Source organism: Amborella trichopoda, chromosome 2 (genome assembly GCF_054954075.1).
Source record: "Amborella trichopoda isolate Santa Cruz 75 chromosome 2, AtrichopodaSantaCruz75HAP2 v2.0, whole genome shotgun sequence".
NCBI lineage: Eukaryota > Viridiplantae > Streptophyta > Magnoliopsida > Amborellales > Amborellaceae > Amborella > Amborella trichopoda.
In genome coordinates this window covers 56308620-56335455 of record NC_142337.1, presented here as the reverse complement: position 1 = coordinate 56335455, position 26836 = coordinate 56308620, and the positions used below count along the sequence as shown (strand labels likewise).

Genomic DNA, 26836 nt, shown 5'->3' with positions numbered 1-26836 from the left:
CGTACGCCAACTGTTAAAAACTTAAAAAAGCCGCTTTTTTTTCCGATGCCCCGATGTCCAGTAATGTCTAAACTAGGTAATGAAGCTGTAAATTCTGTTTTTTTTTGTTTTTTTTCTTTTACAGGGTAAAATTGCTTACTCAAAGTGTCCGAACGCGCGAATGCGAAAAAGCCAGAAACAGAAAATGACAAATAAGTCTTTTAATGAAGTTTTAGAAATGCACGCCTGTCATGGCGTAGGGCCGACCTGATTAGGGTCCGGGTCATTTTGACCTGGACTAGACCCGAGTTGGGCTTCGGTCCAACCCCACAAATTTGCTTGGACGGGCACCCTACGTATTTATGCATCGTATAATATGTATGTGAGGGTTCCCTTGTATATAAGGAAAAGAGTAGAGTCTACATCCAACTAGTGGAAGGGTCCGCGAGATTCACGTGGTCGGTCAATAATTGATTTCATATTTTACTTTTTATTTAAATAAAATATTTATTTGAAAGTTTATATTTATAAATAAAACTAAATAAAAATAATTAACAAATATATTAAAAAATTGACATTGATCTGACCCGGGTTGGGCTCGAGTCCAACCCTGACAAATTTGGTTGCACGGGTCTACGCCAGGGTCCACCCTACGTATTTACGTGTCATATAATATGTACATATAATGACAAGAGTATGAGTCCACATCACGGGTAGAAAGGTGCACAATTACCTTTCCAATAGTTGAGATACACGTGGTCATATCTAGCGCCAACAATTAATTTTATTTTTTATTTTTTATTTAAATAAAATATTTATTTGAAAGTTTGTATTTATAAATAGAATTACATTAAAATAATTAAAAATATATTTTAAAAATAACCAAATTACTCTTAATTTTATTTTGATCAATATTTTTATTCAAAATATTTTTTATTATTTTTTATTTCTATGAAAATGAGGCTAACCCAAATTTTAGATCAATATAATTTTTAAATAAAAATATAATTTACTTTTAGGCCCGGAAGAAGTGGTTTAATCTTTTTCTTTTATCATGACCCAATTCCGATTGACATGGACCCGACCCATGTCCGGGTCGACATTGGAAAGAGAGAAAAGGGGCATTTTAGCATTATTTAGAAGGCATATATTGATCCACATCACGAGCCATGCGATTTGAATAGTTAAAATTAGAAGAAAACAATAAGTGGCCAAAAATATATTTAATCATTTCATTTTAGTTTTTAACAAAGTGGATTATAATAAAATTTTGGGCATCTATGTTTCTCTATCACCTGCACCTAAAAATAGTATAAAAAATCATTTAGAAAAAAATAATAGACTCAAATATTTCACTAATATTCAAAGGTATTTTTGTCAATTTATTTTTAAAAATATTTTTAATGCTTTCTAGATATGTCCAATGCGTGTATCTTCTATGAAAGAAAAGTATATATTGTCTACTAAGTTAATATGGAAGGTATATATTGTAATTATATATATGGGAAAGATAGGTATAATATCTTGTATTTATGGTAAGTCTAGATATGGTTTAGGTGTGTGTGATTTATTTATAGCATTGCCATATGTATTTATCTATATAAAATAATGTCATATATTCATATTGATTAATGGAGCTTGAGCTTGAGCTTGCCCTAGTGTTCTTTTTTTTTTTTGACAGATATTCCGTACTTTATTAAAGAAATCTACTCAAACGAAATTACATAAGAGGAAACAGCAAGAGCAGGCAAAGAGGCCCCTCCTTTAGCCAGAGAGTCGACCAAGGAGTTCGACTTACGATAGACATAACAGAATGAGATTGAAAAATGAGCCATCAGATCCATAATCCGCAACCAAGAAGACTTCGGCTCCTAAGGAATATGCTGCTACTTCTTGCACTATTTAATAACATTCAAAGAATCCCCTTCAATGATGCAATTACCCCTCAAATTTCTAGCAAAAAAAAATTCGATCCCTTACAATAGTGCTAATACTTCTGCTTGGTTAGCAATCATTACACAAATAGGGCCAACAATAACCTCTTTAAAACATTCATGCACCACACCCCTAACACCAACCAAGCCTGGATTACCCAGAGAGCTCTCATTGAAATTTAACGTAGAACCCCTAACACCAGCCAAACCTGGATTACCCAAAGAGCTCCCATCGAAATTTAACTTAAAACCTCGACACTTTGGTACCACCCAAATACACATTAGTCTCATCTTAACTCTACCCATCAAAACAAATTTGGCAAATTCAGCAAAACATCAGGTTGTGAAATACCCCAACCCTCCTTAATAATCAAGAATCAAGACCAAATAGACAATTTGACATTACTAAGCAATTTATCAAAAGAGAGACTCTTACCTTCAAATGTCCACCTATTTCTTTCTTTCCAGAGTTATCAAAGAGTAGCCCCTCTCGCTATTTGCCAAAACACCCACAGAAGGTAGATGATTAAAGGCTAACTGAGACACTAAGCCCAATACTTATCGGGGAAGAGAAGCGTAAACCCCAAAAAGCCCAAACAACCAATACCAAATTCTAGAAGCATTATGGCAGTGGATAAAAAGATGATCGTTGGATTCCTCATCCGCTTTTCTTCTTTGCTTATCGATCGAGTAATTTGAGCAAGACTACCATTGCTTTTATTGGTGAAGATCCAACCGCTTGTTCGACAACTTAGTGTTCAAACTTCAGTCGCTCTCTCTCATAGGATCTTGAGTTTGCGAGGGAGTGTGAAAGAAAAATATATATTGTCTACTAAGCTAATATAGAAGGTATATATTGTAATTAGTACACAATATCTTTGATATTGATTGTGGATGTTGATTGTGTATGCCAAAATTTCCTCCATTCAAGATATTGTATTTAAAATCAGTATATTTGTTTATGGTAAGTCTGAGTATAGTTTAGTGGGAAGGATAGATATAAGATCTTGTATTTATGGTGAGTTTGGGGTATAGTTTAGTGGGAATGATAGGTACAATATCATGTATTTATGATAAGATTGGATATAGTTTAGGTGTCTATAATTTATTTCTTTTATTGCCATATGTGTTTGTCTTGTTTGGCTAGTAAGCCATTTACTGCTCTGACCAACGTTTCCAGATTTTATACTTTATTTATAATATAAATTAAACATATAAAATAACCAAAAATTCTAAGAGTCATTACCGATTCTCACACACGCTAGAGGGGCCGGGTTTGCGGAGCAACAAAAGCTACACAAAAAGCCCAGACAATTTTAGTCACCAAAAACAACTTGGAAATAGTGGATTTGTTAGGATTGATATTTTGGTTAATTAATAAAGGCCAAACCGTAATGGTGAATTAAAGATCTCCCTGCTTATCTCTTCTCTTATCCCTTTTAACAAGATACCCAAGCTAGCATATCCTAATGGTGAATTAAAGATCTCATTGCTTCCATCTTCTTTCCTCCCCTTTAACAAGAGACCCAAGCTGCTGTTATTGTTGTCCTTCTTCTCTCATCTTCGGGTTAACGTAGTTTAGAGAGAGAGTAGATTTGGGGTTTATGAAGTAATGAGCGATAGAGTAGATTTGGGGTTTATGAGGGAGAGAGAGAGTAGATTTGGGGTTATGAGGGAGAGATATAGTAGATTTAGGATTTATGAGGTTTCACAGTGTGCGTTGTTGGGCCACAAGGTGGGATTTGCATGAGGTGAGAGAGCTGCACTCTCATAAAAAAAAAATCAAGTTCGACTTGAATTTTTTTTATGGTGACTTTTGCTTTGAGATTGCATAATTTTTTATTTCAATCTAAAGTCGAGTAAAATATTGTAGTTGTCCAAACAGTTCAAATCTATTTCACAAGATTTATGGATTGGAATAAAAAAATATTGTATATCCAAACTAGCCTAAAGGCTGGTTTAGTTTCCTAATTTTTTTTGTTTAAGGCTGATTTAGTTTCTCCTCATTTTTTTTGTTTAAGTCAAGATTGACATTAAATTAAGTAGATTTATTCTCTTGTTGGAAAGATTAGGAATTATCTTTTCACTAGGATTTAGCTCAAGTAATTAGTTTAACTCTTTCTTCTGGTAATCTTTTTTAGAAAGAAAGATAATAAAAACAAGAAAGAAATCATCTTCTTTCTTTTATCACTTAATGGTCTTAAGCAAGAGGGTCTTTAGGTGTTGGCGTGGGCATTAAGAGAGGGTGTTCACAGTAGGCATTGTGGGTATTGTAGAGAGAGAGGCGCGAGTAGTAGAGAGAGGCATGGTAGAGAGAAGGTGTGTTCATATTGTGTACAGGATCCTCGTCGAGAGTGTAAATTTCCGTTGTACGAGTCAATAAAAGTACCCCTAAAATGCTACAGGCAAATTTGGCATTTTTGTTTTTAATTTTTATACATGTAGGCAAATGAGATCAACTCACCCTTACATTTTTGCCTTGAGTTGATTTTAAAAAAATAAAAACAAAAAAAGTCATTAGGGGAGCTTCCCACCATAACCATGCCCCCATTCCATGAAAAAATTGTAGGCGATTCTTCCGCAATGAAATCTGATAGAAAGTCATTGGAGGAGCTTCCCACCAGAACTATGCCCCCATTCCATGAAAAAATTGTAGGCAATTCTTCCGCAATGGAATCTGATAAAAAGTCATTGGGGGAGCTTCCCACTAGAACTATGCACCCATTCCACAAAAAAATTGTAGACGATTCTTCTACAATGAAATCTGATTAGTGAGATTTCCAATAAATATTTACATATTCTTCATCTGTCAAAAAAAAATGATTCATGGAAATAATGGGTGACCCATTTTATTGACATGGACTGCGTTACATTAGCCGATAGATTATAGGAATAGGCATTGTTGAATGGGACAGCTGTTCCACCGTGCAGGGATGTGAGATGCAGGTGGTGATGATCACCCCGGGGTATGCGCTACTACCCTTGACAGGCACTCCACGACCCGCCAACGCTTTTTCCAAGAAGCTCGCCCTTCTATAGGGTAAATTGGTGCACCTCAAAGTGCTTAGCAGTGGAAGTTCCAGCTTCTTAAACAAGAACTTTTGATAGCCAAACATGCCCTTAGAGACAGCCGCCTCATATTCCTGGAATAGGTGGTTCCCAAGAGGCTCACAAGAGAGAGCCCACTTGTTGGTTTGCTAGAATCGTTCTAATATATGAGAAGAACATTATGGGTAAGCTTATAGTTGGTTGTACTTTCATTTTACATAACTTGTAAATTCTGCCGGAGAGGAATATGCACACGCACACGTACAACTAACACCACAAGGCTCATATTTTCTCTTTTTCTGCTGGAGTCTTTACTTGAACATCATCATAGTTTTTTTCAATTAATTATGGTCGGATATAAGAATTTTGATCTATCATTTTGCACTATCATTTTGCACTATTAAAGGTCATACCTTCTGTGAGGCTACAAGGATCAGAGTAAGTTAAGAGGCCGATAATAAGATTTCCTATTAATTTCTCCAAAGCCAACGGATCTTAAACCAATTTGGAATTTCAATTGTGGATGATTATGCACCAGAATCCCCATTACTTGCAGGTCACTTAGGCTGCTCACTTCGAAATAAACCTCTCTTTAAGGGGCCAAATTGGTCATACTGAAAAACTGAAACTTCACTCTCCCAATAATGAAAAGGTTTTCTACACAAGTTAAATGTATACAAAGTTTTCCAAAAAAATTTGTGTTTATATTGATAAATAGATAGCTTTTCTTTCTTTCAACTAGCAGTACATCCAAACCTAACAAAAGGCTTTCCATCATACTACTGCTGTGATGGAACAATACAACAAACAGAAAAGGCCTTGCTATGAAAAAGCAAACCCATCATGCTCAGCACACATCATACCCGCAAGAAAACGAATCCTATATGAAAAAAGGAACAATGATATTACAGAGAGAGAGAGAGAGAGAGCACTCCGGCGAGAGAAAGCAAATAGCTGATATGAGAATGGAGCAAGAGGAACCACACAGCAATCATTCTATGGTTAAAAAAAAAGAACAAGACAAATGATGAGACAGAGAGAGTACCGCTTCCTCAATTCACGCCATTTCCATTATTGGTTTCTACCTGCTCCCCATCAGAAGCCACTACTTGGCCAGCTTCTTTTACATGGCCCATGTCTTGGCCATTTGTTTTTTCACTAGACTCAATGCCAATATTACCATCAATGGCAGATGGTGAATTCGACTCCCGCAAGGAACCATGAGCCTCAGTCCGACGGGAACCATTAAGGGCATGGCAGTAAGGACAGTAGTAGGTAATGTATGGGAAATCCTCTTTCCTTGCTAATCCTGTGAAATAGAACAAACCACCAAAAATGTAGGTTTCAGCTTTAGCTTTGAAGCTCTAGCAGAATGTTAATTGCCATTGAAAAAAAGAGAAGGCATTAGAAACAAAAACGGGAAAATTTCGTAAAGAAAAGGAAAACAATAAGCATGAGAAATGGAGGTTTGTCTTAACATATATTAATTAAATCTTCAAGAAAAAAAAGTATGGCATTTCAGGAATTGTTTCAGTAATTTCCCTTACTTCCAATTTAGGTATATCACAAAGGCTATTGGATTAAAAGAGCATTGACAGTCTAAGAAATGCAAGTGGGACCCAACACAAAGGTATGTCATGTGACTCATGTTCTGGCAGATCCCACTCTCTCCATCTTCCACTCCATTGATTGAAGTTTCATGATCCTCATGACCACAAGTTTCTTCCTATGATCAAGAGGATTACAGTATATTTGTGCTTTAGTTTTGCATGTTCTCTTCTCCATTTTCATTTCAAGAAACTGAAATAGCTCACTGAGAATACCGTACATACTAAAAAGTGAAGGCACAAAGTGCATAATGTGAAAATTCCTATTGTAAATTTAACCATTCCACTAACCTCATCAAGGTTATCAAAACTTTAAAAATTAAAGGAAGCTTCGAAAATTCCATGGTAAGATTAACCATACCACAAACCTCGTCCAGGTTATCAAAAGCTTTATAAAATAAACAATGGAGTTTTGTAGCCCTAAAGACTACGGAAACTATAGTCCAATGGGGTCTTCTCAACAAAATGGACAAACAGGAGCTAGAGGGTCCCACTTCCTCTATGCATCACAGTCCATCGCTTAATCAAGCAGCCATGACAATGATATGGAATATGATCTTCCACTGTCCATAAGACTACAGTATACATTCCATGACAAGAAAGGAAGTATACTATGATCCTATGGACTAGGGAATATCAGGGTTGTGGGTATCCATCAAAAATGATGGACAGCGATGAAGAGAGTCCGACTTATACATAGCCACTGGAAAAGGACATAACCACAATCGTGGGTCCCACTTTCCGTTAGATGTTCACAAGCCCAATGTGCGCTTGTGCAATGGATACCCTTGTTCATTAGAGCTAAGACCACAGTAGGGTTTTCCTCATAAGAAAAATAAGGGAAAAAATGCTTCTTTTTTTTTTTTGGGTAAATAAAAAGAGTAATGATCCTATAAGACCCTCCCACACCCATTTGTATAGGACTCCAAAGGATCACCATTAAATTTGACACAGATCTCTAGAAAAGTCAAGTCCCACACCCATGTGATAACTTTTCTAGAGATCTGTGCCAAATTTAATTGGGATCCTACACACATGGGTGTGGAATAAAAAAAGTATTTTCTTAGAGTAGCACATTACATACCATTGTGCATATGACAGTTGCCACATATAAGGGCATAACACTGAGTTGAGTCCTCTCCGACAAGCATGGCAGCTATACGAGCAATCCAACCACCGTCATTTTTGGTAGATCCAGGATGGTGCTCCACAACAACTGGTGGGCTCTGTAGGTCCCTCTCAATGTTAGGGTCACCTTCAACAGGTTGTTGCTCCATCAAAATGTTTTTCTCGCTATGTCTTTCGTGAGATTGCTTCCTTTTTCGAAGATCATTGGCTTGCATGACCTCAATGCTGTTGCTTTTGCCTTCAGTTGCATTAAGCTTTGGATCTTCTTCTAAAACTACTTTAACGCCTGAGTCTGCCCCGAGCTTGGACACTAGAACGCTTGCAGCAGCAGCCTTTGCTGCAGGGTCAAGATCATATCTCTGCATTTAGAGAGAACAATTTTTTTTTTTTAAGTTAGAGAGTTAAGAGGGCAAAAGGGATTTCAAACCCAATGAGAAAAAGCAGGGGGGGGGAGGGGAAACCCTACAAACTTTGGAAAAAAAGGTCAATGCATGGAAAAATGATGAAAAAAATAATGACGTCTGAAGACAACCAATGTGCAGAATGTTGGAAACGAAAAACAAAAACAAGAAATGGACAGCAGAAGGTTCATGATGATGTCTCTTCCCAAGAAGGAAAAGATAATGTGAATCTGCCAAAATATATAAACCAGGCATATGCAGATTCAAGTCACATGAGCAAGCAAGGATATGAACAGCTAAGTACAGAGCAAAAAACAGACACACCATGCAAGCCATTATTCAAAGGGAAATTTATCAAAATATACCCATTAGAAATGAAGTATTAGACATTTTGCCTATTTGCAACTATTCCAACTCAAGACCATGTGTTTTTCTATGGGTGTTTTAAAATTGGAAAAGTTTATGTACGGCTGCAACCTTCTACTATAAAAATAAGGTGCAACTCAAAATCTAATAGAAAAGAGCATTCCGATATTTGAAAATATTCCAATTTATCATCTTGACCTCGAGATGTATGGAAAAGAAAAATAATTTTCCTTCTTTGAAATCTTCCATCTCCAAGCAAAGTGGTTTAGAAGGTACGCGGAAGGTAATTGCTAATATGGTGACCTGAATAAGTTGTTGTGTCAAGTAATAATTTGTCCTCTCTTTAAGTTCGTCAATTTTGGCTTGCCTTTCAGCACGCAGCCTTTCAAGAGTTTTTTTATCTTTCCTATCCCCTGCAATGGCACAAGACAGAGAACCCAGATGCATTTTATGAGCCATCGGTACAAACTCATCATTGTTCGTTAATCTATTAAATATACAAACTTATGGCCATTGCATTTGAACTTCTATAGCTAAAACAAACAATTATAAAAGAGGTAATCCATATGTAAAAATCTGATTATACTCCCAAGGCATGCGTCATATGGTTCAAAGAACAAGAAAATACAGAAGCAACACACCATATTCCAAAAAATAAAACCATACAAAACATATTTCGCAAACATAGGATTGGAGATGTGCTTACTAGTTGAGTGTCAAACAGGAAAGAAGAAACCAAGGGGTGGGTTGGGCTCCATGATCAGGAATTAAATTATCATTTACTGAAAATAAGGGATCTTATGTGCAAGAACACCAGATGAAAAGCACAGAAACCACATTCATGGGAAACAACATAATTAATGGCAGGTTATGACCTTACTCAAGGTCCGGGACTTTCCCCCATTCCACTATGTTGAGAATAGGTCATGTTAGAAGTAGCCAAAATCGAACTAACTTTTGACAATATTAATCGTGTATTCCATTGTCTATGTCTTAAGGGGCAGCAACACTTTGTAATTAACCATCTTCTGAATATTGTTGAACTGCACCACCAAAGTAAGGCAATTTGTTGTAAATCATCTTTCATACCAAGAAGACGGCAAATAGCATGATAAATCTATAAAAGGAAAAGCTCATTGCCATAGGCTGCACACAAGAGAGATGAATTCTTATAGAAGGATAGGTCTTGTTTTTGTCTATTACAAAAAAGAGTTGCAATTGTAGTTATAAAGACTGGACCACACCATTGGTCATACCAGTTAGACCTCTTATCAGTGCCTTAGTCTGTTTCGTCTAAAGTAAACACTGAATTTCGTTGAAAACTTATCAAAACCAATGTTTGATCAATTTATGCCAGTCGAACCAATCGATTTAACCAGTTTGACCAGCTAAATGAAATTGGGCAAATATTGTTAATATAATTTATATTTTTGGTCTAAAGTAAACACTGGATTTCGTTGAAAACCTATCAAAACCAATGTTTGATCAGTTTCTGTCAGTCGAACCAATCGATTTTAACCAGTTTGACCAGCTAAATGAAGTTGGGCAAATATTGTTAATATACTTTATATTTTTAAACTATTATCTCCATTTTTTTTCCTTTTTTCAAAATCTCATCCAACCAGTTCGACTAGTGGTCAGACCGGTTATGATTAGACCACACTTCTCACCAGTTTGGTGGCCAATCCAATCCTGATAACACTAGTTCCAGTTGCACCTATTTTGGACTAGTCAGCTTTTTGGAAAGAATCAAAGAAATCTTTTCACAGGGGGATTTACATGATGAAATATGGATGAATCTTCCTCTAAGCTACCATTTCTAACCCACCAGAAAAGTTTTTACCTTGGAAAAGCCATTTATAGACTCAAATAAGCTAAGGAAGCTACTTTTTTATGAAACCCACAAGGCCCAGATGTGCTCTGGACACACTTTACACAGCATCTGTTGGGTGAGTGTGGCCATTAAAGGCCTTATGATTGTTTGTAAAATGCAAAAATATAGTGGAACATGAACTCAGTGGGAGTGTCGTCCCTTGTGGACCATACTAAGCAAATGATGTTTGTTGATACTGGACCATGCTTGACATGCTAAGTCGGCTTGATTGGGGAAAACCCAAGTTGCCTGGGCTTTGAGAATCGTACCGATAAGGGTTATATGGGTTATCCGTTGATGAGGTTGGAGTATACCCAGATGAGTGAGCCGAGAGATTATGTGACCCTTATGTGTGATGGAGGCCTGAAGGACGGGGCCAAAACCTCATCATTTGTTCCATCACACGGTATGCACATCGATGGCCATTTTTGGGAAAGCGTACCACCTTTTAGGGTGAAGCGTGTGCATGTGTGAGAGATACCCTTGTGCACCATTGAGCCGTAGTTGTATCAAGGTCAGGATGACCTTGGAGTTTCGTCTCCAGGGGAAACCTGAAATCCATATACTAGGACTGCGACCCCATGCCATTGGCTAGACTTAAGCGACCCACTAATGATCCTCTGTATAGACTGTGGGTCATGGCAACGCTAGGTTGGTTTTAGAAAACATGTGTGGTTCGTAGTTCATGATTGGACATGGAGTGCCCCAGTGGATATTTATTCCTGGACCATATGGATCCTTTTCCCATCAAAGTTTTAATTTTATTATTTTTATTTATATTTTCTTTTTAGAATTATTATTTGAATTTTTTTAAATCTCTGAATATTTTATTTATCAAATTTGGATATATAAAAATGGAGATATTGATTTTATAATGATTTAAATATTCAAATAATGATTTTGTGTATTTTTTAAATTATAAAAAGAACTTGAAATGCATTGGAGGCCCAATAGGTCTTTTGGGCCCACCATTGCATGTTGGGTGGGGCCCATTATGTGCCACCATGGGTGGCACACCCCACCTATGGCAACTTTCTTTTTTGGTGTTTAAGCTTTGAAGCTTGAGAGAAAGGTTTGTGTTGTTTTGGAAAGTTTGGAGCCTAGAAGGGTTTGTGTTGTTTTGGAAAGTTTGAAGGCTTGAGGAATATTTGATTAATATTTTGGAATGTGTGAGAAGGCTTATGGATAAAAATAAGAAAAGATAATATTATGATATGTTAATTCCTTATTTTTATTAATTAATGGGAAAATGGTTTAGGAAGTGGGGGATAATGGTCTAGCACCTTCCATAGGATATTGATGGCCCATCTATGGAACGGAGAGCTCAAATCTCTCACCCCACAAGTCACCCAAGATCAATGGTCCATATTCAATCTCATGTGAGTGGCAAGCCAAGGAAAACCTTAAGAAACCCTAATCTTGTTCAAGCACTATAAAAAGGGGAAGTACAGTACCCAAAATCTCTACACCTTATCTCTTACCACAACTTTTCATCTCATCTATGGAATGGAGAGCTCAAATCTCTCACCCCACAAGTCACCCAAGATCAATGGTTCATACTAAATCTCAAGTGAGTAGCAAGCCAAGGAAAACCCTAAGAAACCCTAATCTTGTTCAAGCACTATAAAAAGGGGAAGTACCGAACCCAAAATCTCTACACTTTATCTCTTACCACAACTTTTCATCTCTCTATCATCTATCTAAAGGGAGGCACGCCCCACTCCCTCTCTCATTGCATGGTGGTTCCCTGTACTCTCTCATAGTGTCTCTCATCTTCACTCATGATCTCTCATCTCTCATTGAGGTTTTGGACTATATGGTTGTGGTAGAAAAGAGAAGCATCTCTCTCAAACTAAGTCGCTAAGGGGATTTACCTAGGGTTTGAGTTTTGTGATCAAAGGGGTTCATGTTCCATTGGTGTGGCTTGTCCAAACTTGCCTTCCAGATTGAGATTGAAGGTTGACCATTAGATCCCGCACCATCGGAAGGTGGTGACTCGGTGTGGGGTGTAAGAAGCTCAGTTGAGGTGATCTCCAGCACCCTCTTTTGTTTCTTCTATATTTATTTATTATATCTTTTATTCCCAAGCATAAGTTGTGCCTTTTCTTTGTTAATGAAAAGCATGGTTTAGAATGGCTTCAAGTTCTTGAGATCCTATTGTATTCTTTTATTTTATTTTATTTGAAGTTGTTATATTGTAAACAGACTTCTTGTGAGCAATCTAGACCGTTAAGAAAAGAAAAGAATTGAAAAAGGAAAAAAAAATTATTATATACTCCGACTAGATCACACGAGTCCCTTCAGAATCCATAAGAGTACATTAACAGTTCCAGTTTAAAGATATTAGACAGCTGACAACTACATTATTTCTCTAGGATAGTGATGGCATGGTCTCCGTGTGGTTCCATTTGTCATGCACAGGTTGATGGCTAAAGGAACAATTTTTGGATGATTGGCATTACTTGACTGGTACGCTACACCTTCTTTGTAGGTCTCATTAAAATGCTACATACATAATGCGATATCAATAAGAATATCATGAGAAATAATATACTGAATGAAAAATATGGCTTATGTCTACCTATTTATAGAATGTGATTAGTGAAGAGTCACCATATAAAAGTTGTACCCATGTGTAACTCATAATTAATCAATGAAGAGCCACGATAGATGAAAGGGTGTAAACCGTAAGTAATGAGTGAAGAGTCACTATTGTGACTCCTGGAATTCTCAGTTGGTGTCTTTTGAACAAGGGGAAAAAATTATATATCTTTGTACCCTACAATCTCTCTAGAGATAGGATCCCTTCTTATTCTTGCAACATATGTGTAAGCCTTAAGTTTGACTTAATAATGTAGTTTAGATAAGCCTGAAGAGCTTACACATAATAATATGAAGGGAAACGTAATTTGATGCCAAATTACATATAAGGACTCTCATGTAGTTAACAACCACCCTCTGGAGCCTGAAGTAGTGTCAAACAAGAGGCAGAGTGAAATAATGCATCAATGAAGATCAACATCAAATTTAGTTAAGCTACCAATGCTTAAGTGAGAGACTTTCAGATTAATGATAACTGATTCAGTCCACCACATGCTACCTTGTAAGATTGTTTTTATTTAAGAGGCAGTTCCCTTCAAGTTTGCCATTAACATTTGTACCCAAAACCTAAGTAAATTTGTATAATAGGCACCCAATTGAAGAGCCAGTATAAATACTTCTTGTAACAGATTTCATTTCTTGAGAGGTGTAGCCTAAGGTAAAATCGTACACTATTCCCTTCATTCAGAAATGGGCTCCACATTTTTATTTTATTCTTTTTAGAATGTGCGATTACCTTCAAAGTTTAAACCACGGTTTGAAAGTGCGGCTTAGGGGTGGAACTCAGCCCTTGGCCAATCTGAGCTACTCCAACAAGTCACAGGTCAACTAGCCTGAGTTTGCCCCAAGCCACCCAAGAAGTCGGAAAAATCTTGGAAATTCGGGAAAAGTCATGAAAGTTTAGAAAAAGCCATAAGCATATACGATATGGAACATCATATTAACTTAAATTAATCAGTCAATATGAATTTAAATTAAAAACTAGCAAATTTACTCATGAAAATGTCATATATAAATTGGACTTGTTGTATAACTTCGTATTGACTGATTAATCAGTCAATACTCATTTAAATTCATATGATGTTCAAATTTTGAGTAAAGTAGACCTGGACTTGTTGTATAACTTCGTATTGACTGATTAATCAATACTCATTTAAATTCATATGATGTTCAAATTTTGAGTAAATTTCAACTTTTCAAATTTGCAATACCGATTCAAACCAAAAACTAGTGAACAGCTTCCTGAGTGCATGAGTCAGATTTCAGATGGCGCTTCAGTTATTTACTTACTGAGACAAACGAAGAATTTCTTTGTCTATCACACGTACAATTTCACAGACAATTTTTGAATAAGAAGTTTGGTAAGGCGCTACATATTCTATCAACAAAAGGAGCACGACATATAATGATTTTTCCAGTCTAAATGACGCTAAATTACCAATATCTTCTAGAGACAAATTATTCATGACTCAAAGAATAATGTAGAAAGTGATCACTACTTCAAAGTTTTGAACAAGCTAGTTGACTCCCACAAAATATTATGGCCCAAGTAACCCCTTAATGAGAACGAAACAAGATCTAGCATGCTCCTAGTTGAAAGAGAAGTTCGGAAGACTTACGCATTCTTACATAACTAGCCATCATCGAGTAAATAGCAGCGGAGAGCCCAGGAACCATAAACACAGGTAGTACTCTGAGTGCTCTCATTTTCCATGTCAAATCCAATGATCTTGTTGTCATAATTGCATACGCCACAGAAACCACCTGGAAAACATCAATTGCAATAAGTGGTCTCATTCAAATTTAAAAATGTACATGACATCTATAGCAGTACGGACGAATGAAAACTCAAATAATGTTTCTCAACAAGTAATGGAGCAGTAGACAACCACAACTTAATACATAAGACACCAAAAAGAAAACACAAAATAGTTTCTACTAAAAAAATGAGGAAGCCCTTGCTAGCACAAAAAAATGAAAAGCATTTGCACAAGGATTTTCATGTAAGAGAAAAAATTTCTCAAGAAAACCTTCCCTGTCAATATTCTGATAAATTTCTTGAGAAATTTTTACTTAAAAGGGTTTCCAACCACTCTAATCTCTTCCAGTTCCAGTTAGTTGAATGCATATAGCCGTACCTGCCAGAGGCATACGTCCATTTGTAATATGAGATGGAAAATGTAAGAAATTGTTTTTTTTATTTGGTGAATTCCCAATAATAAGGACATGTTAAGTTACTTCACCTAAGAGATATGTCTACAGGCCAAAGTCTGCCACTACACAGCCGAACAAGAATTATTTCCCACATCAATAATAGCTTACACCACACAGATGATGAGAACATCACATAAACCCTTAAAATAAATGTCAATTTGCTTGTATATCGCCCATTTGCTTGTATATAACAATGATCCAATAGGTAATTCAATAATGTATCAATAGTTAGTGTATAGACAAATCTACCTATTAGCAACTCAACCTGATAATGCTCACATGTCTGAGTTGGTTGTCAATACATGAGGGATCATAAATGTCTAGAAATGAGATGTTCAAATGTATGTTATTGACAGGCTAAATCTGGATAGGGGTTGTTGTTGTTGTCGTGAAAATGAGTATTGACTCCTAGTTATGGTTAATTGTGTTTTAGGCTTCAAGGATTTATTTGTCTTTCTTTTCCTTAAAGGGCACTTTGTACTTTATTATAATTAATATAATTGATGTTCAAAAAGGTGCTTAGGCGGCCAGGGGCCATATTTTCTGTGTGTGTGTGTGTATAATATATAGAGTGTGTGTGTATGCGTGCGTGCATGTGAGGCTTCACATGACATACTTAACGATCATCTTCTTGTTTTCTCGTCTTATATGCAGAGTAAGAGAGAGAAAGCATATGGATCCGTGTTTGTGAGAAAGAGGTCTTGAACAATTGGAGTACATTCTTCTTTTTCTTTTTCTAATACGTCGATCGAGAGAGAGAGACTCTATGAAAGATAGGGACCGCACATCGAACACTTGGAGGTCATCTTCTTCTTGTTCTTTTTCTTACATGTAAAGAGAGCATATGGGTCCATGTGTTTCTTTGTGTGTATATGTGTTTGAGTGAAAGCAAGAGAAGCTCACATCAAACACTTCGAGGCCATCTTCTTCTTCTTATATGTAGAGAGAGCACATGGGCTCATGAGAGAGGGGCTTTAAATAGGTCTTAACTTTTTTTTTTTTTTTTTTAAAGTGCCTTTCATTTTTTTTTTAAATTAAAGGGGTGGCAGGCACTAGGCAGGCGCCCAGACCCACCTAGGCAGTGCCTTTGGCATGCCCACCTAGACCCACCTGCATAGGCGGCCAATTTTTTAACCTTGAATATAATACATTGTATGTCTTCGTATGCATGTGTGTGTGTGAGAGAGAGAGACAGACAGAGGCTCGCATCAAACACTTGGAGGTCACCATCTTCTTATTCTTCTTCTTATAGGTAGAGAGAGCATGTGGGCCCAAGAGAGAGAGAGAGAGAGAGAGGGGCTTTAAATACGCCTTAACTTTTCTTATTTTTTTAAAATAGCTTCTTCTTCTTCTTTTTTTTAATTAAGGGGGTGGCAGGCACTAGGCGGGCGCCCAGACCTGCCTGAGCGCCAGCATTGCGCCCGCCTAAGTGGTGTGCCTTGGGCATGCCTGCCTAGACCCACCTACCTAGGCCGGGAGGCTGATTTTTCAACCTTGAATATAATACATAGAGAGGGGCGTGGGGGTTATGGATGACCTCACATCACCATCTCTCTTCCTTTTCTTTTTTCAAAGTATCTTTCCTCCCTCTCTTTCTTTCTAATCAAGCCTTTGATCTCTCTTTTTATTCTCTCATTCTCCTCTACTCCTTGGTTGCTGCTGTATTTTTAACTTGGTATTAAAGCAAGATTACTTCAAGAGGTTTCTTTTGAAACCCTAAAGATATGATCTGGTTGTGCGAGGTGTCCAAAAGGTCAAAAACCCTATCGGGGAAAGGTATTTGCAATGAAAAGGCGCTAGTTTTCGTGGTTACTTCTTTGAGATTTTGATTCGGGCTTAAGAAAACCTAGATCTGGTTGGTGTGCTTTGATGGTATTAAACTCAGTTTTGGATCCCTTAAAAGGATTTAACCTTTCATTGTTAGTTACAAACTCGACTTTTTTCGAGATCTCTTGTATGAATGATCTCAGGTCCATGTTTGATGTGTTTTTTAATGGCTGCTTGAGTTGAATAGCAGGTTTCCTTGGTGGTTTTTAGCTGTATTTTGGTCAATATGTTGATAATAAGCAATTATGGACACTCTTCCAACTCTACTAGCATTCCAAGAGTAACCTCCCATGTGGGTATCCACATAGAAAACCTTGGACTACAAATTACTATTGTCAAACTCAATGGGACGAATTTTTTAGAGTGGCCACAGACTACAAAACTGTCGATTGGTGGAAAGATTACTAGGCACGAAGAAACACATCTCTCAAATGAGAAGCAGGAAATTGAAAATCTGACTATATCGTCTTGGTTATTACACTCTATGCAACCATCAATTAGTAAACCGTCTTTTGTTTCTTGAAAGTGTGAGAGAGATTTGGGACTCTATACACCAAACTTACTCTCAAAGCAAAAATGTAGCTCAAATGTAGTGAGGCAGGAAATTTCCCATCTTAGACAAGGGGAGAGGTCTCTTAAAGCATATTTTTCTTTACTTCATCGGAGGAGTTGAACCACTATCAAATGTTTAAACCGGCATGTAAGGTAAATGGAAAGAAATACAAAGAGTTTGTGGAACAAAATCAAATTTTTTAGTTCTTGGCGGGATTGAACCCAGAGTTTGAATTAGTTAGGGTCCAAATACTCAGGAGGGACACTCTTCCATCTCTCAAACAGGACTATTCCTTTGTCCAAGCTGAGGAAAATCGAAAATCGTCATGCTGCCTGCTCAAGTACTTGATTGATCTACCCTTGTTCCAACCTCATTAGCTCCTCAAAACAATAACGCGAGTGGAAGTCAACAATTTGTAAAAAGGCACAGAATCAAGGAGATAATAAGTAAGCTAAAGCGTGATTATTGCGTCACAAATAGTCATACTACCCTTTTTGGAATTGCCTGCGATTCCGAATCATTTCAGGAATCAGAATAACATAATCGCGAACGGCCGGATGATTCCTATGATTGGAAAAGTTGTCTGTACAATGCAAATCACATGTAGAGTGATTCCCACCATATTGGAATCGTGATTTAAAAAAAAGAAATCATGACTCCAATATCGTTGGAACCGTTGTCCCATCAACTTGAATCGAGATTCCTACCTTTCAAGAATTGTGCACCAATCCACTCAAAACCATGTCAAAAGTTTTTGAGAAAAAAGGTATAAATGAAAAAAGATTTGATGTTTTATATTATTTGTAAGCGGGAATTTTGAACTCCATATATCACGTACGATTACCCAAGGATCCCTTATTATATGATTAAAAGTCTTTGACATCCTTTCCCTAACATTGGAGTCGGGTATTGAGTACCCTTTCATGCAGCTCTCATTTTCTACATTTTCTAGATTGAATAAATAAATAGAAGTACTTTATTTTTATTAGATGTAGATTAGAAAGTAAGATGTTTAACTTTAATACAAAGTCTTGACATTTAGGAATGATCATCATCATTTTCAAAGCCTTTTCCCAACTAATTGGGATGGGCTAATACCCTAGCATAAGCAGATATTGTAGGTTCCCAGCTCCTTTACCCTGACATAGAACGGGTTTAGGGCAAGTTCAAGGTCTTCACCCTTCTTAGACCACATTTAGGAATGATGTAAACCATAAATATCATTGATTTATTCTTCCTCAAAATTGGGATCAGGGGTCTCATATACATCGAATCCAAGTCTTGTGCACCTATGAGTCGAAAATTTTGAGAGGTAAAATCTAGATTCCTAACTTCTAGAAATCGAGATTTAAAAAAGTTGGAACGAGATTTGAAAATTTTGGAATAATTATTCCTGACTTCCAAGAATCATAATTCCTTCTCAGAAACATGGAATCGCGATTCTAAACTAGAATCGCCACCTTGGTACATGCTACGTGTAACTATAATAATACTAAATAAACGTGCTAGGATCTGGTTGGTCGGCCAACTAAATCTAATCATCCAAGTCAATTTAATACTCATAACCCTTCATCCACTAAGAGTGCAGTTGCTGCTAGCACAGATCAGCCAATACAAAATGCAATGTAATCTTCAGTTTCCTACTCCAAAAGAGATGATTCCAATCCCTAATGAAAGTTTTCACCGATTGTTCGCACAGTTAGATGGCCCCCCATCCATAATCTCTATTTCCATCCTTGGTACACTCAGTTACTCAAGCTTCGACTGATCATATCTTTTTTCTTTGCTTGGACAATCCTAGATTATTGATTCAGAAGCATCAAATCACATGACCAGTATGTCATCCTTGTTTTCTACCTATTCTCTTTGTTATGGTAGAGACAAAGATAGAATTGCTAATGGCTCTTTTTCCTCAATAACTGGAAACGGAATTGTCGATGTTTCTCCTCAAATGTCAGTGTTATCAGTTCTTCATGTTCCCAACTTTGCTACAAACTTAATGTTAGTTGGTAACATTACCAATAGTCTGAATTATAGTGTAACCTGCTTTCAATGAACAAAAATTCGGCTGCCTTGCAGCCTAGGTGTAGCTCAAGTGGTAGGGTCTAAGCAGGCTTGCTTAGACCCTAGGCGATCAAGGAAGGCACCTAGGCGGTCTAGGCGCCCACCTAGTGCCATCCCTTAAAAACAAAAACAAAAACAAAAGTGTTCGAGACCTCTCTCTCACAAATACAAATCCAAAAGAAACAGAAAAAAGAAAAAAAGAGAACAATCTTTAAGAATTTCATGCGATACCTCACACAAACACATACATGCGCATGCACATACACATACACATTCACAAAACATACTTACACAAAACAACATATGGCCCCACCGCAACCCCCTTCCCTTAGGGCCCCTAGATATTTAGGCAACCGCATCCGCCTTCTTGAACATTGCCTGCTTTCCCTCCCATGGTGTTTTTCAGGATCTAGATACAAGGAAGATGATTGGTAGTGGTCTCTACATTCTAGACTTGGGAACAACTACCTCTCAAGCCCTACAGTCCAATTATAGTGTTAATAAAAGTCAGATTTGGCAGTAGCATCTCCAACTTGGTCATATGTCTTTTCGGTCCTTAAAAGTTTTATTTTCTAACTTGTTTATCTCTAGCAGTGCATATGAGTTTTAATGTGAGGTTTGTGAACTATCAAAGAACTGTAGGAATAATAAAGCAAGGTGTGTTTTTTATTGTTCATTTTGATGTTTGTAGCCCTTCTCCTTTTACATCTATCGGTATTTTGTTTCTTTTTTGGATGATTACTACTTATGTACCTGGATCTACCAATGAAAACCAAAGATGAAGCTCCAACTATCTTTGAGGCATTTCATATGATGGTTTTCACTCAATTAGATATGTGACATAATCTGATCAAGGTGGCGTATATTGTAATAGAGAGTTATAGTCCTAATTTGGATGAGCATGGAATAACACGTCAAAATTCTTCTACTTATACACCACAATAGCATGGTGTAGCTAACAAAAATTAATGGACATCTTTTCAAAGTGAGTCGTGCTCTCCTCTTTGAGTATCAATTACTTAAAAAGTTCTGGTCCAAAGCTATGCTCAATGCATTTATCTTATTAATTAGATGCCATATAGTGCTTTGAACTACAATTCCGCATACAAACTTTTTTGACCTGATCGTCCCTTGTTTAATGTTCCCCCCAAAGTATCTGACTATATTTGCTTTGCTCATGTTCTGGGTCCGTACCATATTAAATTGGATCCAAAATTTGTAAAACGTATTTCTCTTGGTTATCCATTTTGGAAAAAGGGTCAATGGATGTAACCTTTCTTGAGTCCACTCCCTTCTCAACTCTCTTCAAGGGGAGAACAATGTGGCAGAGAGGCCTTTTGTTTCACTTCCTATCCTGATTATTTCTAATTCTGGAACCCAGGACAATAGTGGAAGGCATTCTCATGATGCTGAAAAGAAAGAAATAAAAGTCTATACTTAACAGAAGCAGAATGAAGCAGAGGCCATCATAGCTGACAGACCTTGACACCAATAATATATCTGTAATGAAGAGACATAATATATCTGTAATGCAGAGACCATCATTGTTGACGAACCTTCACACCAATTGTATATCTCTAATCCATGTAATATTGCCAACCACCGCAATTGCCTATTGTTATACTCAAAAGTAGGCGAAGTTGCACTGCACACCCGATTAGCACTTTTGTTTCTTATGAATCCTTGTCTCCTTCCTATCGTGCTTTCATGTAACCTTTGTCTTCTATTTCTATTCCATCCAGTGTTACATATCTATTTCTATTCCATCCAGTGTTACATAAGCTTTAGCTCATCCGAAGTGGAAATAGGTTACGTGTGAGGGGATGAGGGCAGTAATGAGGAATGGCACTTGGGAGCTGCTAGACCCTCCTAATGGGAAGAAGTTGTTGGTTGAAAATGGGATTACACTATGAAACGCAAAGGTTGACTGATACAAGGCATGATTAAGTGCCAAGGGGTTCAATCAACTTATGGAATAGAATATCATGAGACATTTGCTCTATGGCCAAGCTGAACTCCATTCAAGTCCTTTTATCTCTAGCAGCTAACATGGAGTGGCTATTGCACCAACTAGACATCAAGAATACGTTCCTTCATGGGGAATTGCAGGAAGAAATGTACATGATTCATCCACCTGGATTCAAGGCTCCTGGATATGAGAGAAAGATGTATAGGTTGAGAAAGGTCATTTATGGACTAAAGCAGACTCCTCAAACAAGTTTTGGAAAGCCATTTATGGACTAAAGCAGTCTCCTAAAACCTTGAAGTCATGCTGATCATACTTTAGTGAAACATACTAGGGTTAGTAACACGGCCTTGATTGTACATAAGGATGATATTGCTGTGACAAGTAACTATCCTAAGGAAATTTAGTAACTCAAGAGTTTTTGGCAAGGCAATTCGTAATTAAAGATCGAGGCTCATTGAAATATTTTCTTAGGATAGAAGTGGCCAAGTTTAAGAGGGGGAATTTTTATTTCTCAAAGAAACTTTGTGCTTGATCTCCTTACAAAAAAACATAAGCTTGGGTCAAAGCCAGCAGATACGCCGATAGTACAAAACCACAAACTCGATGACAAAATGGGCGAAGCACTTAGGATGTGGGTATGTTCCAAGGTTTTGTGGGTAGATTGAATATGTCTCTCTTACATGCCCAGATATTACATATATTGTGAATGTGATTAGTCAGTTCATGCATACTCCAAAAACTCCACATCTTGAAGCTGCTTACAGAATTCCTAGATATTTAAAATCATCATCAGGTAGAGGACAACTGTTTGTTAATCATAGGCACCTACAAGTTTTTTTTTTTTTTTGAGAATGTAGGCACCTACAAGTTGAGGCTTATACAGACAAAGATTAAGCTGGCAAAATAATGAACTAGGGATCTACATCAGGTTATTGCACACTAGTTGGAGGTAACCTTGAAGGAGTAAAAAACAATCAACTGAAGCCCGTTCAAGTGCCGAAGCAGAGTATTGATCTATGGCTCATGGCGCATGTCAGTTGTTGTGGTTAAAAATCCTGTTACGAGAGCTTGGTTTTCTTGTAAAGGGATCTATTTCTTAGTATTGTGAGAACAAGGCAGCCATTGGTATAGCACACAATCCGGTCCAGCATGATTAAGCCAAGCATATAAAGGTAGACCAACATTTTATTAGAGAATGAGTTGCTACCAAAGAAATTTGTCTTCCTTATGTGAAGACAAGATCGGCTAGCAACTATTCAAATGAAGGCCGTCGGGAAACCTCAACTACTATATATCTTAGACAAGTTGGGCATGCTTGACATGCATGCACCATCTTGAAGGGGAGGGTTGTGAAAATGAATATTGACTCCTTGTTATCTTTTAATTGTATTTTAAGCTTCTAAGGACTTAGTTTTCTTTTTCCCCCCATAAAAGGGCACTTTTGCACTAAAGTTAATTTTACAATTAATATGCTACCTTTTCTCCTCTCATAGTATATGTCCTCCCTCTCTTTCTACCTAATAAAGCCTTTGATCTCTCTTTTTATTTTCTCCTTCTCCTTCTGTACTTCTTGGTTGCTAAGAACAAATCCATTTGAGACCATGTAGCACACTGATTTTGATGAAGGACCCGAAACCATGAGTCATCCATAGGGTATTGTGCATTTCTAAGCTCCCATTAATTATAGACTAAGAAAAGAGAAACAATGGTGCAAGAATCAGCAAAAGGATAACGCAGATGAACAAGATTGTATGGCTATGTGTACTATTCCAGGACATTGTGATGAGTTAACATCTACGATACCATCGTATGAGTACAAATCCTGGGGCATCCTGAGCATGACAACCTTGTGTCGCTTGATCAAATGGAACAAGTAATCAGATTGTCCTTTTATTCGACATAATTGCACGTGAATTTCCCTCTCCCTATCAAGATATGAGCAATGGGCTTCAATGAACAGATATCCTACGAGGATGACCACAGCAAGACACAAGTTCTGTATGGACAAGTTGAATCTTTTCCAATCTTGAATTTGTGGGGAGTTTTGCTTGTGTATAGAAGTACATATCAGCATTCAATTAATTATGCATTTGTATCACTCGAACCTATAAAAAAAAAAACACTCATCATTGCAGAATCATATGGCATTATTTAAATTTCTACATTCTTCTTGGTAATTCTCTATAATTCCATGATTTATTTATGTGCAGTTTGCTCCAAGATGAAATCATGGCGCTAACCAAGTTCAGAATCATGGAAAATATGATCTTAGATCAGGGCTGCCTTGCTGCATTCAAAATATCTGCATAAGGCAAAGCCAAAACGTGGTTAACATATATTTATTCAAACATTGGATGTTGTGCTCTGGCTCTGAACATCCTAATGACTAAGTTTCTGAACATTTAGTTCACTTTCTTTGTTATCTTCTCAAGAAATGCATCTTCTAGCAAGAAGTTACAGTGCATCTTCTAGCAAGAAGTTACAGTCCAAACTAATTTCACACAGAAGGATATTCATTACAAAATTTACACGTTAATTAAAGAGCTTGATGGGGTCGATTCAATATCTTTCTATTTTCATCTAAGTTTTGAGAAACATTAAATAGCTGAAGAATACCCGAGGAACCAGAATAGTGATACATAGATTACAAGACGTGACAATAATCATCCTCATTGGAACAACATATATAGGGAAATTGTTAGGAAATTTTGAATCAAGCTTTCACAGCACAAATACACAATTAGATATCGATAAATATTGTAAGTAAATTTTAAATCAAGCTTTCATACCACAAATACACAATTAGATATCAATAAATATTGTAAATTACAGGGTTTGACTGCTGACATCCTGTCAGTAGAAGCTATTTGACTCCGCGGAAAATTCCTGTTCGATTCCCAGATTAATAAACCTTACAAAGAAAGTTTTGACCCGTGACATCACTTTTTGAAACTAGCAAAACCATAGGAAAGGATAAAATGGATATGATTATCAGTATATTTAAAGCTCCAAATGAATGAAAATTTTTAACGCCAAAGTGAAATATAAACAAAAATTGCTCATGGAATATCATTCAAGGAAGATCATTTTGTGCCGACAAATTTCAAGCATCCAGAACTATTTTACATAATTGCTTTTAAGAAACGCTTTCAGAAACTGGATTATGAGATTCAGCTATTCTCCAGATGACACATCTCAAATATCTTTTGAAATGTTAAAACCATACATACTCGATACTCACTTCAAAAATCACAGCATACACGATGAGGTTCCTCGACATCTTTCGCCAACTTGCCATTCTCCTCTTCGCCCTTGCATGAACAGAGGCTTCTTCCTTGGAAAGATATTGTAGCTTCTTCTCAAAGTCTTCATTGCGCCTCCCAAAGATCCCATTCCAAATGAACGAGAAGAACCCTCTCCGTTGCAGAGATTTTGGTAAACTATCTTTTTCATTTTTGGGAGAGACTGTTGTACTTTCAGTGGCATTCTTGCTTTGATTATCATCATCATCCATCCCTATATAAGATACCCAATTTAAAACAATGTGGTTTACTTGTAGCCTCTATCGACTAAGCAGCACAAAGACCATCATATAGCAACAAAATCTTGCAGGTAAATAATCTTCACATCCCTAAAATCCAAAAGCTGTTATTAGAAATGATGAAAGACGATAAAGATACTATACATATAGTTGAACATGGTTATGAACAGCCCATACTTACTTACAATCTACACTGTAGTGTACACATTCAAGTTTGACCTATTTTATGTTGTAAACAATTTGATGCTACAAATCAATGGAACCTTTGTAAACAATTTGATGCTACAAATCTATGATCAAGGTTCCGATTGCTTGATAAGTAACCGTTCATTGACCAAATGGAAGTAATAGACATCAAGTCAAGGCAGTATATTTCTTTGTCTTTCACTGGGCACCACTCTAATGCAATCGCTAGCCGAATTAACTCCACATGATTAAGAATGCAAATATGCACAAAAAACATAAACATGGGAATGGTAAAGGTGATCATGGGAGATCCAAAGCAAACATAAGTGTGCATAAGATCACGGATTCTATTAAATTAGCAAAAAAAGAAAAAGACAGACATGATTATACGTGAGTAATTTAGGCCTAAATGAGTGATATCGATCGCATTCATTTGTTGTTATGCATCAATCCACAATGACTAAAACCAGTAGAACACAATGACAAAAGTCCATACAATTCATACCTGAAAAGAAAAAAGAATCCCAGGATCAGTAGTTCAATTTACGCTCAGCCTAACACTCACGGAATTCATCAAAAAATGAAAATTAAAGCAAAACATCTGAACTCCAGTAAACGAAATTAAAGGACAGCAACTCCATTCAAAAGCGAACATAAAAACTGAAAATCTGATATTGCAATAACTTACAGAAAAATATATCTGATGCTGCAAAAACCTTGAGATTATAAAGCAAATGCCAAACAACAAGTTTACAGTGTCAGATTCGAACAAGAAGAAGATTTAATTCATGCAGCGTTTTATGATCCAGATGAAAAAGAAGGTTTCAAAAGGAGAAAAATAACGAGATAAAAGATCAGAGGAGGAAACAAATAATTCAGGGGAGATATTGACGAGAATGACCTGATTCAGACCAAGATTTCGGCGAAGCGATCAGGATTTCGGCGAAAGCAATCGAGATCGCGGACTAAAACTAGAAAGCGGAGGATGGGAGCGTTGAGGAAAGAGTAGAGCGGCTCTCTTTATTAAATTTCCTTTCAATTTAGACGTGAAAAAAAAAAAAAGTCCAATGGTTTTAGCGCGAGTTTAAATGGAGTGGGGTTTTAAATGAGAAAGAAAGGAAAAGAAAAAGAAAGGCGTCCATTTATTTTGACGGTTGGTCACCAATTTAAATGGGCATGGCATGGGGCGTTTCGCTTCCTTTACACATAAGCGAGGGGACAGTAAAAGGTTTCGTTTTCAAGGGCGCCGGAGACTTTTTACCCTTCCTTCTTTTGATGGGACCCGGTTTTGGTGAGTCGGCCGACACACCAAATTATGTGCGTCGTCACATCCACTAAATGTTAAAGGGAAAAATTTATATAAGGTTTCTACCTGTATGGCTAAGGTGCACCTAAAGGACCCACTAATGAAGGTTGTTCCTATGCGGAAAAGCTCTGAAATCAATTATAGATTTATAGACAAGAAAAAAGGGGGATTTCTAATCTTATAAATAGTTCATCTTTTAACACATTATCCGAACCATCTATTTTCAATATTCTTAAGTT

At 36.9% G+C, this 26836-nt stretch overlaps 2 protein-coding genes across 13 annotated transcripts in view; both read right to left on the bottom strand.

The window, feature by feature from the left end:
- Nucleotides 1–169, bottom strand: part of LOC18431367 (metal ion-binding protein) — a 31888-nt gene extending 31719 nt beyond the window's left edge. Inside the window, exon 1 of one of the 3 annotated variants that reach the window (XM_088858747.1) lies at nt 140–169. The gene's annotated coding sequence lies outside the window, so the exon portion shown is untranslated. Of the gene's footprint in view, nt 1–5; nt 96–139 lie in introns of those variants that run through there. The other 2 variants (XM_088858741.1, XM_088858740.1) reach the window with 2 other exon arrangements.
- A 5474-nt stretch (nt 170–5643) lies between these two features.
- On the bottom strand, nt 5644–26315 carry LOC18431369 (uncharacterized protein At2g24330). 10 transcript variants are annotated; one of them, XM_088858738.1, is made up of 7 exons: nt 26193–26315; nt 25980–26007; nt 24806–25195; nt 14557–14701; nt 8767–8876; nt 7653–8055; nt 5644–6270 (listed from the first exon to the last, which is right to left on the bottom strand). In XM_088858738.1, exons 3-7 carry the CDS (start codon nt 25076–25078, stop codon nt 6014–6016), a joined length of 1188 nt encoding a protein of 395 aa, XP_088714864.1. In that variant the 5' UTR covers nt 25079–25195; nt 25980–26007; nt 26193–26315; the 3' UTR covers nt 5644–6013. The 10 variants fall into 10 exon arrangements, with proteins under 10 accessions (XP_088714864.1, XP_088714860.1, XP_020521307.2 ...); XM_088858734.1 differs by having other exon boundaries at nt 8662–8876; nt 24806–25080; XM_020665648.2 differs by having other exon boundaries at nt 24806–25080.
- Nucleotides 26316–26836: the final 521 nt, after the last annotated feature.

Coding starts and splice junctions, on each gene's coding strand:
- LOC18431369 (XM_088858734.1), bottom strand. CDS start 25,078: ATGGATGATGATGATAATCAAAGCAAGAATGCCACTGAAAGTACAACA. Junction 14,702..24,805: donor TGTATGCTGTGATTTTTGAA/GTGAGTATCGAG, acceptor GATGTTTTCCAG/GTGGTTTCTGTGGCGTATGC. Junction 8,877..14,556: donor GGCTAGTTATGTAAGAATGC/GTAAGTCTTCCG, acceptor GTGCCATTGCAG/GGGATAGGAAAGATAAAAAA.